At 46.8% G+C, this 12,712-nt stretch overlaps 1 protein-coding gene across 1 annotated transcript in view; it reads left to right on the top strand.

Annotated features, from left to right (window-relative positions):
• The window catches only part of CAMLG (calcium modulating ligand), a 162,295-nt gene that overhangs the window by 36,616 nt on the left and 112,967 nt on the right, over positions 1-12,712 (top strand). Inside the window, exon 2 of the mRNA XM_086931495.1 lies at positions 8,524-8,987. Coding sequence (XP_086787621.1) covers positions 8,756-8,987 — 232 coding nt within the window. The 5' untranslated portion in view covers positions 8,524-8,755. The remainder of the gene's footprint in view (positions 1-8,523; positions 8,988-12,712) is intronic.

Raw genomic sequence — 12,712 nt, forward strand, 5'->3', positions numbered from 1 at the left:
ATCATCTCCTACGCTGACGACACCCAGCTGATCCTCTCCCTGACCAACGACCCCGCCGCCGCCAGAGCCAACCTTCACGAAGGGATGAAAGACGTAGCCGAGTGGATGACGACCAGCCGCCTGAAACTGAACTCAGACAAGACGGAAGTCCTCATCCTGGGCTCCTCGCCCTCCGCCTGGGACGACTCCTGGTGGCCCCCCGCCCTGGGCACCGCACCCAAACCGACAGACCACGCACGCAACCTGGGCTTCATCCTGGACTCCTCCCTCTTCATGACCAGACAAGTCAACGCCGTCTCCTCGTCGTGCTTCAACATCCTGACATGCTACGGAAGATCTTCCGGTGGATCCCCACCGAGACCAGGAAGACGGTCACCCAGGCCCTCGTCACCAGCCGACTGGACTACGGCATCGCCCTCTATGCCGGAACCACCGCCAAGCTCCAGTAGAGACTCCAGCGGATCCAGAACACCTCAGCCAGACTCATCCTCGACATCCCACGACACAGCCACATCTCCGGACATCTGAGAGACCTGCATTGGCTCCCCGTCAACAAAAGAATCACCTTCCGTCTCCTCACCCACGCACACAAAGCCCTACACGATCAAGGCCCGAGCTACCTCAACAACCGCATCAACTTCTACGCTCCCAAACGCCACCTCCGATCAGCCAGTCACGCCCTCGCCGCCGTCCCCCGCATCCGGAGAACGACAACAGGAGGAAGGTCCTTCTCCTACCTGGCCGCCAAGAACTGGAACTACCTCCCTCCCGAACGGCGCCTGACCCAAGACCACCTCTCCTACAGGAAGAAGCTCAAGAACGGGCTGTTCGAGCAGTAGCAGCACCCCCCCCCCCCCCCCAAGCTCCTTGAGACCCTCCGGGTAAGTAGTGCGCTCTATAAATGTCTCTGATTGATTGATTGATTGATTGATTGATTGACCCTCTCCAACTCCACCCTCCGACTCCACCCTCTGACTCCACCCTCCGACTCCACCCTCCGACTCCACCCTCCAACTCCACCCTCCAACTCCACCCTTCAACTCCACCCTCCAACTCCACCCTCAAACATCCACCCTCCAACTGCACCTTCACACGCCACCCTCAAACGCCACACTCCAACGCCACTCTCCAACTACACCCCTCAATGACACTTCACCAATCAATGCCACAGCACCACTTAATGCCACTGCAACACTCAATAACACAAACCAGCACAACACAACAACATCACTGAACGCCACAGCACCACTCAACACCACAGCACCACTTAACGCAACATCACCACTCAACGCAACAGGAACAATCAACGCCACTGCACCACTCAAAGCCACAGCACCACGCAACGCCACATCACCACTCAACGCAACAACACCAATAAACACATCACCACTCAACGCCATAGCTCCACTCAACGCCACAGCAACACTCAACAACACAGCACCACTCAACAACACCACATCACTCAACGCCACCGCATCACTCAACAACACAGCACCACTCAACAACACCACATCACTCAACGCCACCGCATCACTCAACGCCACTCAACGCCACAACAACACTCAACGCCACAGCACAACTCAACAAAATAGCAACACTTAATAGCACAGCAACACTCCACAACACTGACATCATACATCAGCACCACTGAAGGACACCGCATCACTCTGCACCACTAAAGCCCACAGCATCGCCCAACACCACTAAAAGACACAGCATCGCCCAACACCACTAAAAGACACAGCATCACTCAGCAACACAAAAGGCCAAAGCATCACTGAACGCCACAGCATCACTCTTTATAAACAATCAACAACAGATGGTTCTAAGATGTTCTCTCAATGTTTTAAGCTTTAGTAATTTTTTTTTTTTAAAAAGGCAATATTCCACTTATAATCTTCAATTTGCCTCACAGTTAAATACACTAAACATAATCTTCCCATTACTTATTTACAAAACTTTAAAATATTGCCACTATACATTACATTAACTTTTAAATAATTATTAATTATGAATAAAAATAAACACAATTCACATTTATAATATGAATACTTCTAAATCCTATAAATACAAAACATATTGCAATGCTATAAGTCTCACTTTTGCAAAAGTTAAAAATATTGCCATTGAAAATAACAAAGCTAATAATTTGCCCACTTTCAATACAGACTCATAAATAAAATATTTAACATTTGCAATACCAATACCTCTAACTTTCCTAATGCGAGACCTATTGCATTGCAAATGCTTGTTACTACATGGTGTTGCTGTGGCCCTGCATTCAAGTCTTTTAGTGCGCATGTGCTGGGATTAGACGTTCCCCTTTTTCCCTTTGTGCTTTTGTTGGGAGTCCTTGATAGCTCCGGACTGCGCATTCTTGGGCACGGCCCTTATGATCACCAAATGAGACATTGCCACTCGCTGGAAAAACCCCACATCCCCTACACTCTCACAATGGCGACAGGGTGTAGAATTGTGTGCAGAACCAGAAAAGCTGGTCTATGAAGCCCGGGGTTGTTCTTTGCAACATGATCAAGTATGGTGGAAATGGTATGGTCAATTACTCTAGGGTTACGATTCAGGAGGGGCGAGCTGCTGTTGCTTTATGTCATGACCACACAATTTTATAGCCTGTATGTGGTCATAGGCTGTATTATCTCTATGATATGCTAAACGCATGTCTTGTTAACTTTTACTGCAAAGGCCAATAAAGTCACTTTATCAACAAAAAAAATTGGTCCTAAATAAGTAACCTAGAGTCTAGATGCCTAGTGATGATCGATTGTTTCTCACCGGGACATTTGGCCAAAGTTAATACGCTCCCTGACCAGCAACCAACAGCAGGATTCTGGGCACTGTAGTCATTTATGGTGCCCTCAACAGCAGCAATAAAGTCCATAAGGCACTGTGGGACGCGAATGCACGTTATGTAGCGCTAGTGAGTTCCACCTCTCCAGCCATCAACAGCAGAATTCTGGGCACTGTAGTTTGTTACAGTGTTCAACAGTAGCAAAGAAGGTGATGATTAAAAAAAACAATAGGCAGCAAAGATTGGTCTAAATATTCAACATTACTAATAGAAATAAGTGTTTACCAATAAAGTGAAAATGGACAATACACCTGGATGGAACATCAGTAGTGAAGTCAAAGTAAGCAACGTTTTGAAGAGTGATCAAAAACAGGAAGATGGTGAAGAATGAAAAGTGAGAGAAGTAAGAGGTACAGGTGTGTGGTTTCTAAAGTGTGGAACATATAGCCGTAAGATGTTGTACAGAAAGTTGAGAGGGGCTAACTTAGAACCCTTAAATAGAAGGGGATTACTTGTGAAGGAGGTGAAGGCGAATTGTGGATGAGGCCCTTAAAAAATATAGAACTAGAATATACATTATGTTCAAGGTGTGAAGCCTACTTTTCTAAAACAGGTTTTGTGGATTTTGCTCTTCTCACCAAGAGGGATTGGAAATTATCTGGAAATTGACTGAGCATACACGTGTAGCCCACCTTCTAAGCACCTTCCAGGGCAAGTGGCTGGGCTCATCATGGGGTCTAGTTAAGAGTGAGCGGGTGTGAGCTTGGGCTTGGTACAAGGTCACTCGGGGTGTTCTGCACAATCTCTGAACTTGCTTTTAGCCTGATTTGTTAGATGATGCCCTGTTTTCAACCACAGGCTCAGGTCTCTGAGAAGATCCACAGATTTCTGATTTAAATTTGCTATTGACTTTTTTTCAGTCTAAAAGTTAGTATACATGAAATACGTTCCTCTTATCCACTAGCCATACAGGTTTTTAGAAATGTTGGATTGCACTTTGGTGGCATTGCAGTTTGGTTGCAGTGCTCAGCAATTGCTAAATAAAAACAAGCATTTACAATGCAATAGGTCTCGCATTAATTACGTTTGAGCTATTGGCATTGCTAAATATTGCAACACCAATTGCAACAAAAGTCTATAAATTGTAGGCCCAAAAAAATTTGTATTTATTTTTGAAGCAATGGTGGCATGCTGCGCTTTAAATGAATATGTTTAAAAGTAAAGTGCGCCATACTGCGATTTCTACAATAGTTAATTGTGGATGCGTTAACAATTGATGTTTGCACTGATGGCTGGTGGTGTGTGTGCCTGTAGAAATGGTGCACTGATGCTGTGTGGTTGTGTGTGTGTGTGGGGTTGCGTGTTTGTACGTGTGGCTGTGGGTGTGTCTGTGTGTGGTTGTGGGTGGGTGTTTGGGTGCTTGTGTGTGTGGTTGTTTGTGTGTGTGGTTGTGGGTGTGTGGGTGTTGTGGTTGTGTGTCTGTTGGTGTGGGTGTGGTTGTGTGTCTGTTGGTGTGGTTGTGTGGGTGTTTGGTTGGGTGTGTTTGTGTGCGTGTTTGGTTGTGTGTGTTTATGTGTGTGTGTGTGTGTATTTATGTGTTTGTGGTATTGTGTGTGTGGTTGTGGATGTGGTTGTGTGTGATTGTGGGTGTGTGTGTGCGGTTGTGGTTGTGTGGGTGTGTGGTTGTGCGCTTGGTTGTGCGTGTGGTTGTGCGCGTGGTTGTGGGTCGGTGTGGTGTGTGTGTGGTTGTGTGTATTTGTGTGGGTGTTTGGTTGTGGGTTTGTGGTTGTGTGTGTGTGGTTGTGTGTGTGGTTGTGTATGTGTTGTGGTTGTGTGTGTGTTTGTGTGTATTTATGTGGGTGTATGGTTGTGTGTGTGTTTGTGTTTGTGGTTAGGTGTGCTGTGGTGGTGCTGAATGATGCTGTGGCGGTGCTGAGTGATGCTGTGGCGGTGCTGAGTGATGCTGTGGCGGTGCTGAGTGATGCTGTGGCGGTGCTGAGTGATGCTGTGGCGGTGCTGAGTGATGCTGTGGCGGTGCTGAGTGATGCTGTGGCGGTGCTGAGTGATGCTGTGGCGGTCCTGAGTGATGCTGTGGCGGTGCTGAGTGATGCTGTGGCGGTGCTGAGTGATGCTGTGGCGGTGCTGAGTGATGCTGTGGCGGTGCTGAGTGATGCTGTGGCGGTGCTGAGTGATGCTGTGGCGGTGCTGAGTGATGCTGTGGCGGTGCTGAGTGATGCTGTGGCGGTGCTGAGTGATGCTGTGGCGGTGATGCTGTGGCGGTGCTGAGTGATGCTGTGGCGGTGCTGAGTGATGCTGTGGCGGTGCTGAGTGATGCTGTGGCGGTGCTGAGTGATGCTGTGGCGGTGCTGAGTGATGCTGTGGCGGTGCTGAGTGATGCTGTGGCGGTGCTGAGTGATGCTGTGGCGGTGCTGAGTGATGCTGCGGCGGTGCTGAGTGATGCTGCGGCGGTGCTGAGTGATGCTGTGGCGGTGCTGAGTGATGCTGTGGCGGTGCTGAGTGATGCTGTGGCGGTGCTGAGTGATGCTGTGGCGGTGCTGAGTGATGCTGTGGCGGTGCTGAGTGATGCTGTGGCGGTGCTGAGTGATGCTGTGGTGGTGCTGTGGTGCTGAGTGATGCTGTGGTGGTGCTGAGTGATGCTGTGGTGGTGCTGAGTGATGCTGTGGCGGTGCTGAGTGATGCTGTGGCGGTGCTGAGTGATGCTGTGGCGGTGCTGAGTGATGCTGTGGCGGCGCTGAGTGATGCTGTGGCGGCGCTGAGTGATGCTGTGGCGACGCTGAGTGATGCTGTGGCGGTGCTGAGTGATGCTGTGGCGGTGCTGAGTGATGCTGTGGCGGTGCTGAGTGATGCTGTGGCGCTGCTGAGTGATGCTGTGGCGCTGCTGAGTGATGCTGTGGCGCAGCTGTGGCGGTGCTGAGTGATGCTGTGGCGGTGCTGAGTGATGCTGTAGGTATAGGTAGGTATACTATATCTAAGCAAGGGGTGATTACTCCACCTTGCCCCAGCTGAGTGATCAGCCAGTTGTGTCATTTTGGATGGCCAGCCAGGGGTGGCAAAAGATATGCTGCAGCCCCTGGTAGGCCTTGGATGAACCTATGCCCTGGGTACCTATAGTACACTGTACAGGGGCTGATAAGGTGACCCAATATCCAATTGGAGATGTACCTAGGGTACATGGAGTCCATTTTACAGAGAGAGCAGATAGCCTGGGGCCCTGATTAGCAGGATCCCAGGCCAACGAAGTCGAAAACCAGCTAAACACTAGGCAAAACATCTGGGGTAACCATAGTCCGGTATGCACCTTCCTACAGGCATTAATGAAACCATGTTAGAAAACAACAAGTGTTTTCAAAAACAAGTCTTAAAACCATGGCCAGGTATCCACTTTCCTACAGGCATTAATGAAACCGTGTTAGAAAACAACAAGTGTTTTCAAAAGCAAGTCTTAAAACTATGGCAGGGCAGAGCCTCAACAATATGAAAACAAGCAAACCCCGCGCGAGCGCTCCTTTTGTTAGCGCCTCGAGCTTGCTCTCCAGGGTTCTGTGTGCTGCAGACAAATGACACCCCTGCTCCTTGTGAGCTCCCTGACAAAGGGGGAGGCTCACCTTACTGTTCAATGAAACCTCGAGGCCCTGCGCAAGCTAGCAGCACTAGGATGTTCATCCTTCCGAGGTCGATAAAATTAGCACAATTCTTTATCTATTAAAAGAAGACTTCAGAGAGAAACACCCAATCTCTAAACATTACCCCGAGGAGCAACGTAGCAGACCGAATCTTCACAGTGTCCGCCCCGGCCCAAACAGGATGGCTAAAGTTTTACCTCAGTCGAGCTCAACTTCTATTAAAGCCACATGAGTGATGAGGTAATGATGGCCGCCGTGAGGTCTCGGCTCCCAGTGGGAATCAATGGCCCCATGGCCCCTCTCTGTGCTCCCGGGAACAGCTTTGTACCAGGGACCCTAAATCTGACAGACAGTTCCCTCATTGCCAAAGAAAAGCCTGCGATGTATCACGAAATAATTGCGTCGAGTCCACACGGATAAATTAGTATGGGGGGCATTGTTGGCCCAAAAGGGAAAAGGAGCTGAGCCTGAGAAGAGGCAGCAAAAGTAAACACGAAAGGAAAACTTTGACCCCGGCGGAGGGACAGAAAAGGGCCATGGATTTTATACTCTTAATGCCTTGCGATCGGGAAAACAAAGCTGCGAGTGGTGCGCGCCCCTTTCCTGCCATATGCTTTGAATTATCACGCCAGTGTCTGGCCGCGATAATTGAAAGCAATATGTCAGGAAATACGCGTAACAGACACCAATAGGCCAGGGGCAGAGCTATGCGCCCGCCTCTGACCTATGGTATGCTTGCTTTAAAACAAAAACACACGCGAAAGCCAATAGCAGACCGGAAAGGAAAAAAACATGCACAAGCTTGTGGAATTTTCAGGTCCATTTTTAAAATCCCTACAAAAGGGCTTTTCGCTTTGCGAGCCCTAAATATGATCTTGAAGAAATGTCTGCACAAGTCACTGGCGGGCAATGGGTCTTTTAGGTGAAACACAGTATTAAAACAATATTTTGCTGAATTTAAATCGGCATTCTAATCACTACATGTTTATGCTTACCTGGGTCTTGAATAATATACAACAGGCCATGCAGTGCTTATACCAGCCTTCAGATAAGCCTGTCCAGTGGAGTTGAGGTTAACCATGTACACTTCTCACTTAACTTCAACCCCCATGTGAGGGTGGTTGCAATATTTAAACCTTCAACATGACAACCCTCTATACAGCAGTGTGAGGTCTAGTGTTTAAAATTACTGCGTCCTATATGACACTACCTTAAGGGAATTGTATAAACGGACAATGTGGATGCGTTCATTCGGACCATGCCCTCAGAGCTAGGAAATGTAAAGGCCTTCATGGAATTATGTTTTCTCATGGCACTGTGACTTTAACTTGAAAGTAGGAGAACAGTTTGTGCTGATACTACTGTAGTCAACATTTATTTATTTATTTATTTATATGCTTATAAAGCGCCAGACTAGACCCCCGAAGGGGTATCTCCGCGCTATAACTGCAGATGAGGGTGAGACATAGTAGTGTGTCAGATGGTATTATGAACGTTAGTTGCTGGGAAACAGGTAGGTTTTTAGGTTTTTTCGAAACATCATGTGGTTGGTGAGGGACCTCAGTTCCGGCGGCAATGAGTTCCAGAGTGTGGGTCCGGTGTGAGCCAGCGCACGGCCACCTTGCCTGGTCTTCTTAACTCTAGGTACCTTCAGTAGTTGCTGATTACTGGAACGCAAGGAGCGTCCTGGGATGTAGGGCTGAAAGATGTCAATCAAATACTTAGGGCCCATCCCTGTTATGCTCTTGTGTATGGTGCACAGAGTCTTAAACTGAACTCGCTTCTTCACTGGAAGCCAGTGAAGTTTAGTCAGTAGGGGGCAGGAAGGTGTCCTTGGTGGAGCATTCATGACAATCCTTGCTGCTGTATTTTGAATAACCTGCAATTTCTTGAGTTGTTCCTCGTTAGATCCAAGGAGCAATCCATTGCAGTAATCTACCCTATTTATATTTCTAGTGCAGTTTTTGTACCCTTTATTGAACAGGTTTTAAAACACTGTATTTACTTGTTAATACTTGATACTCTTTGTAATTTAAGTATGTGAACTTAATCCGGTTCTTTTATTTTCAGAACGTTTTCTGTATTTCTAGTTTGAGTACATTTTCCAAAGAAAACTTCAAATCTGCATTCCAAGAAGGTTTACCCAGCAGTAAAGGCCAGTAGCACACGGATGGTGTGTCTCCTTTCTATTGCTCCAGCTGCAGCGGTGCATTGTGCACTCCCACACTGCGCCGACAGTGCATTTGCTGACTGAGAGGGGCGCAAAGACGAGTGCACTGTGACTGTCATCTCCCCTGTGGCCATGGACTCCCAGGGCTGTCCGGATGTTTCAGACGCCAGCGCTCCTGCAGCAGCGCCAGCAGCCTCGAGCAGCACGCCCAGCATTGCCAACAGCGAGGCCTCCTGCTCTCCTGTTCCTGCGAGCACCATGTCCGCCTCCCAGAAAAGAGCTGAGGTACGCCGACGGAAGCTGCTGCTAAACTCCGAGGAGCGCATGAATCGGATCATGGGCTACAAGACTACGGCAGCCATGGGTAAGTAAGTGAACAAGGCCCTAAATACAGGGACACTTTTGTACCCATAATTGTGTGAGAGTCCGTGGCTAGGGTGAGGGCATGGTACCTTCTTAAGCATAAACTCAGTGCTGCAAATGTTACAAGACCTTGTGAGGGTACCAGGTGTTGTGAATCAAGCTGAGCCAGCTAGCCCCAGTATTTTTATCTGCTTCGGACAGGTAACAGCTTGTCTGCACAGTGCATGGGAAACTGGCCCACTTGTGGGTAGTTCTAAAAAAAGCCACCGGACTCATGGTGTAATACTACATGGCAGTGCGGATCCTTATCAAGGTACCCACTGGAAAACTATATCACATATTTTGATTCTAAAATTCTGGAAGATGATGATGATATTAATCATACCAGCTCATTATTGTTGTTGTTGTAAAAACCTTATTTCGGCCGATTAGGCCATAAAAGGGCATAATTCAACATTTCCCAAATATACACACAATTTATACATTAATTACATTTTCATAATATATACATGGTTAAAAAAGCAAGCAAAAAAATAACCAAACAATCATTAAGAATACAATGTGACATGTGAAGAATGGGGTCTTTCTAGTTAATCCTCCCTTGCACAGATTTTAAAAGACTTCTAATATGCCACATGGCATTTAAAAACTGTGACACCGCAAATACAATTCAGGTTCGGTATCCTATTTTAAAACTCTAAATGCCTCAGCACAGCGGGTGAAGCCTAGATTTTTGCGTAGCTGAGTTAATTGCCTAGGAGGTCGGACTTGGTCCTCCCATTGCATGCCCTTAATGAGTTGGACAACGTAAATGAATACATTTGTATGGCTAAAGGTGACCAGACTTTAATTGGAGTGATCTGTGGTTTAGGAATTGACCAATAGAGGTCTTCTTCTGGGGGGTCTTCCTGAGAATTGTCAGTTAAGGGTTCGAATTGACAATTTTTGAAATTCCTCCCATAATTAGCAAAATGCTGCATCCAAAGTTGAGAGATAGCGGCTTAGGTGGTCTATAGTGGCCGATTTTAGTCTGTTGGCTACCGGTCTAGAGTAGACATTGATTAGAGCAATTTTCGTCTTGTCAGGAAATGACAACAAGACGCATTGGATGTTATTGTTGGTAGTTGTCATATGCTCTGCCTTGAACCCAAGGTGTGTACCCACCCAAATTGTGAGACCACCCAACGGGCTCCCTCTCCCGCGCTTTGTGGCCAAGATGTTAAATTTGGCAAATCCTATCCTATGATGTTCTTCACAGGCCCAGGTTTCTTGGAATAGGCAGATGTCTTGGTTGTCCACAAAGGATCCCCATTCTGGACACAATATTTTATTTTCCAGACCTGCTAGATTCCAAGAAAGAATTCGTAACTCCCCCTTCCCCAATCCTACCCCTATTGGAGCCACCCTATTAGACGAAGGGGGGAGGGGATGTACAGCCTGCTGGATCCTATCTTCACTTGCCAATGCTACACCACAACCACCCCTGTCAGTGTGACCCAACTGTAGATCATGAGGGATAGGTACGGCCTCCCCTCTTAAATGGCTGTCCACTATTTGAGTGTCGTGCCAATGGTCCAATTCCCTACCGCTAGTCCCGTTCATACTACTATTAAAGCGACCTTCTTCACTGGAACGTTATAGAATCTTATGACTTGGATGGAACCTTATACATTTGGCATGTCCATAAACAGTCATATTAGTGCTCTACAATACTAAGCCCCGATGAAGTTTTAAATGTAATTGAAACGAAACACGATGGCTGGATGTTGTTATAATTCATATTTAAGAAGACAAAGAATAAACATATTGTTTTTATTACATACACTGAATGCTTATGTAGACTACACATTTTCTTACTGTGAACCTCTGAATTATTTATCATCTCTGTAAACTTCTGGACAGTGGTACTGAACAACGGCAGGTACCGGATGAACAGTGCACTGGCCTATACTATTTGTTTATACTCTGATTGAGTTGCAGTCGCCTCAGTGCGCCGTATACATAACTTTGTTAGGAATGTGCCGCTCATATAGAGGTAAACTCAAGGAGATGTTGAAAGTTTAATGTGAGAAAAACATAATTGCATGCTTCGAAATATCACGTTGGTTCTCTCCTGTTGTTATGAAGATTAAGGGTTCAGCAGACCTGTAACTTTCTATTGATCTACGCAGCCCTAATGTGGGGGGGGGACAGTAATCCGTTGCCAAACCTACACAACATGGCTTATTTTTGGGCGCCAGTATTTTTCAAAGTTGACTTAACCCTTTCGATGCTCATGACGAGCTCAGCTCGTCATGATGCACAGTTGAGCTGTGCTGATGACGAGCTGAGCTCGTCATAAAAGCAAGAGAATAACAATTTCCAGCACAGGAGGGGGAAAACACCTAGCAGCCAAGGTGTTAATTAACTCATATCATCAAGTAATGTGAGAAGATGGGTCTTAAGTTTTTACCTATATTCGTAACACCTGAGGAAATGTTTTGTTGCAGCAGAATGCCATTTGGTTCAGTCAGTACTGCATCTTTTTTCACACACTGAGATTGCCTCCATAAGGAGAAGTGGAGAAGTGTTGCTCAATGATTAGAGCGGCAGACCCTGATGCAGAGCTCTGGCCCAGGACCAGGGTTCAATTCCCCGCCTTGGCGGGTTTTGGGCTCGAAATTCCACGGACCTGATCATTCTCGCCTCGGTGCCTATTCCAATCATGGAGTCCCACTCTGCAACTCTGGGCAATAGCTTGCTTAATCTCCACAATGGCCCCCACAACGCTAAGGATGCCAGGCCTCCACCTTGGGGGTGCCCAGGAGTGGACGCCTCACAGGGAAAGCCAGGATGGGTTCCACAGCGGTATTCGTACACACGCCTTGAGACCCTTGTGAGTGAATAGTGCGCTATACAAGCATCAATTTACATTTTTACATTTACAACCAAAAATGTTAGTGCTGTGCAGTAGGCCAGAAGCAAGTGTAATGAGGAAGAGGGGTGTGGGTGTGCGCGCAGAGGTTAGAGCATGTGGAGTAGATCAATGACCATTTGAGACACATATCCCCCTAAATTTTAATTTTTGGATATCTTGGAATTCCTGGTATGATTGGAAAGAGCTTAAACCCAAAGGAATGACTACACATAGATGTGGTTACTAGCTGGGAAGAAAATGTACTACTGCTGTAGAAGAATGGACACATTAATTATGTCTGAGAAATCTAGACTATGAAGAGCAACATTTTGAGATTCTCACCACCCTAACTGAGAGCGAGCCTTCATGCTTCTACTTGAGGAACTCCATAGGGATGAACCAAAGATTAGCTGAGTAAGACCCAATTAGAAAGGGGCAGGGCAGGTATTGGAAGGCATGTATCCAATGTAGTGATTGGAAGTGCCCCAGGAATACTCGTGAAGAGATTTCACTTTACAGGAAAGTAAAAAGAAATAGACACATTTGCAACAGTGCACTGTGCTGCCGGGGAAAGGTGGAAAGGCTTGAGAATGTATCTAGAAAGACTAGAATAAATGGATTAAGATAGCTGGAAGTCAAAGGACATAACGGGAGATATTTGGTGAGTACTGAGAGTTTCGACAGGTACACCTGTAATCAGATTTCCATCCAAAAAGCACAGAGGTATACAAGTATGGTCACGCACAGTTATGTTACCTCTTAAGGAAGATGACTACAGAGAACCGATTCCCAAAAAGAAAGCAATTTTCTTTAAAGAATATAAAAATCTA

Source organism: Lissotriton vulgaris, chromosome 7 (assembly GCF_964263255.1).
Source record: "Lissotriton vulgaris chromosome 7, aLisVul1.2, whole genome shotgun sequence".
NCBI classification, from domain to species: domain Eukaryota; kingdom Metazoa; phylum Chordata; class Amphibia; order Caudata; family Salamandridae; genus Lissotriton; species Lissotriton vulgaris.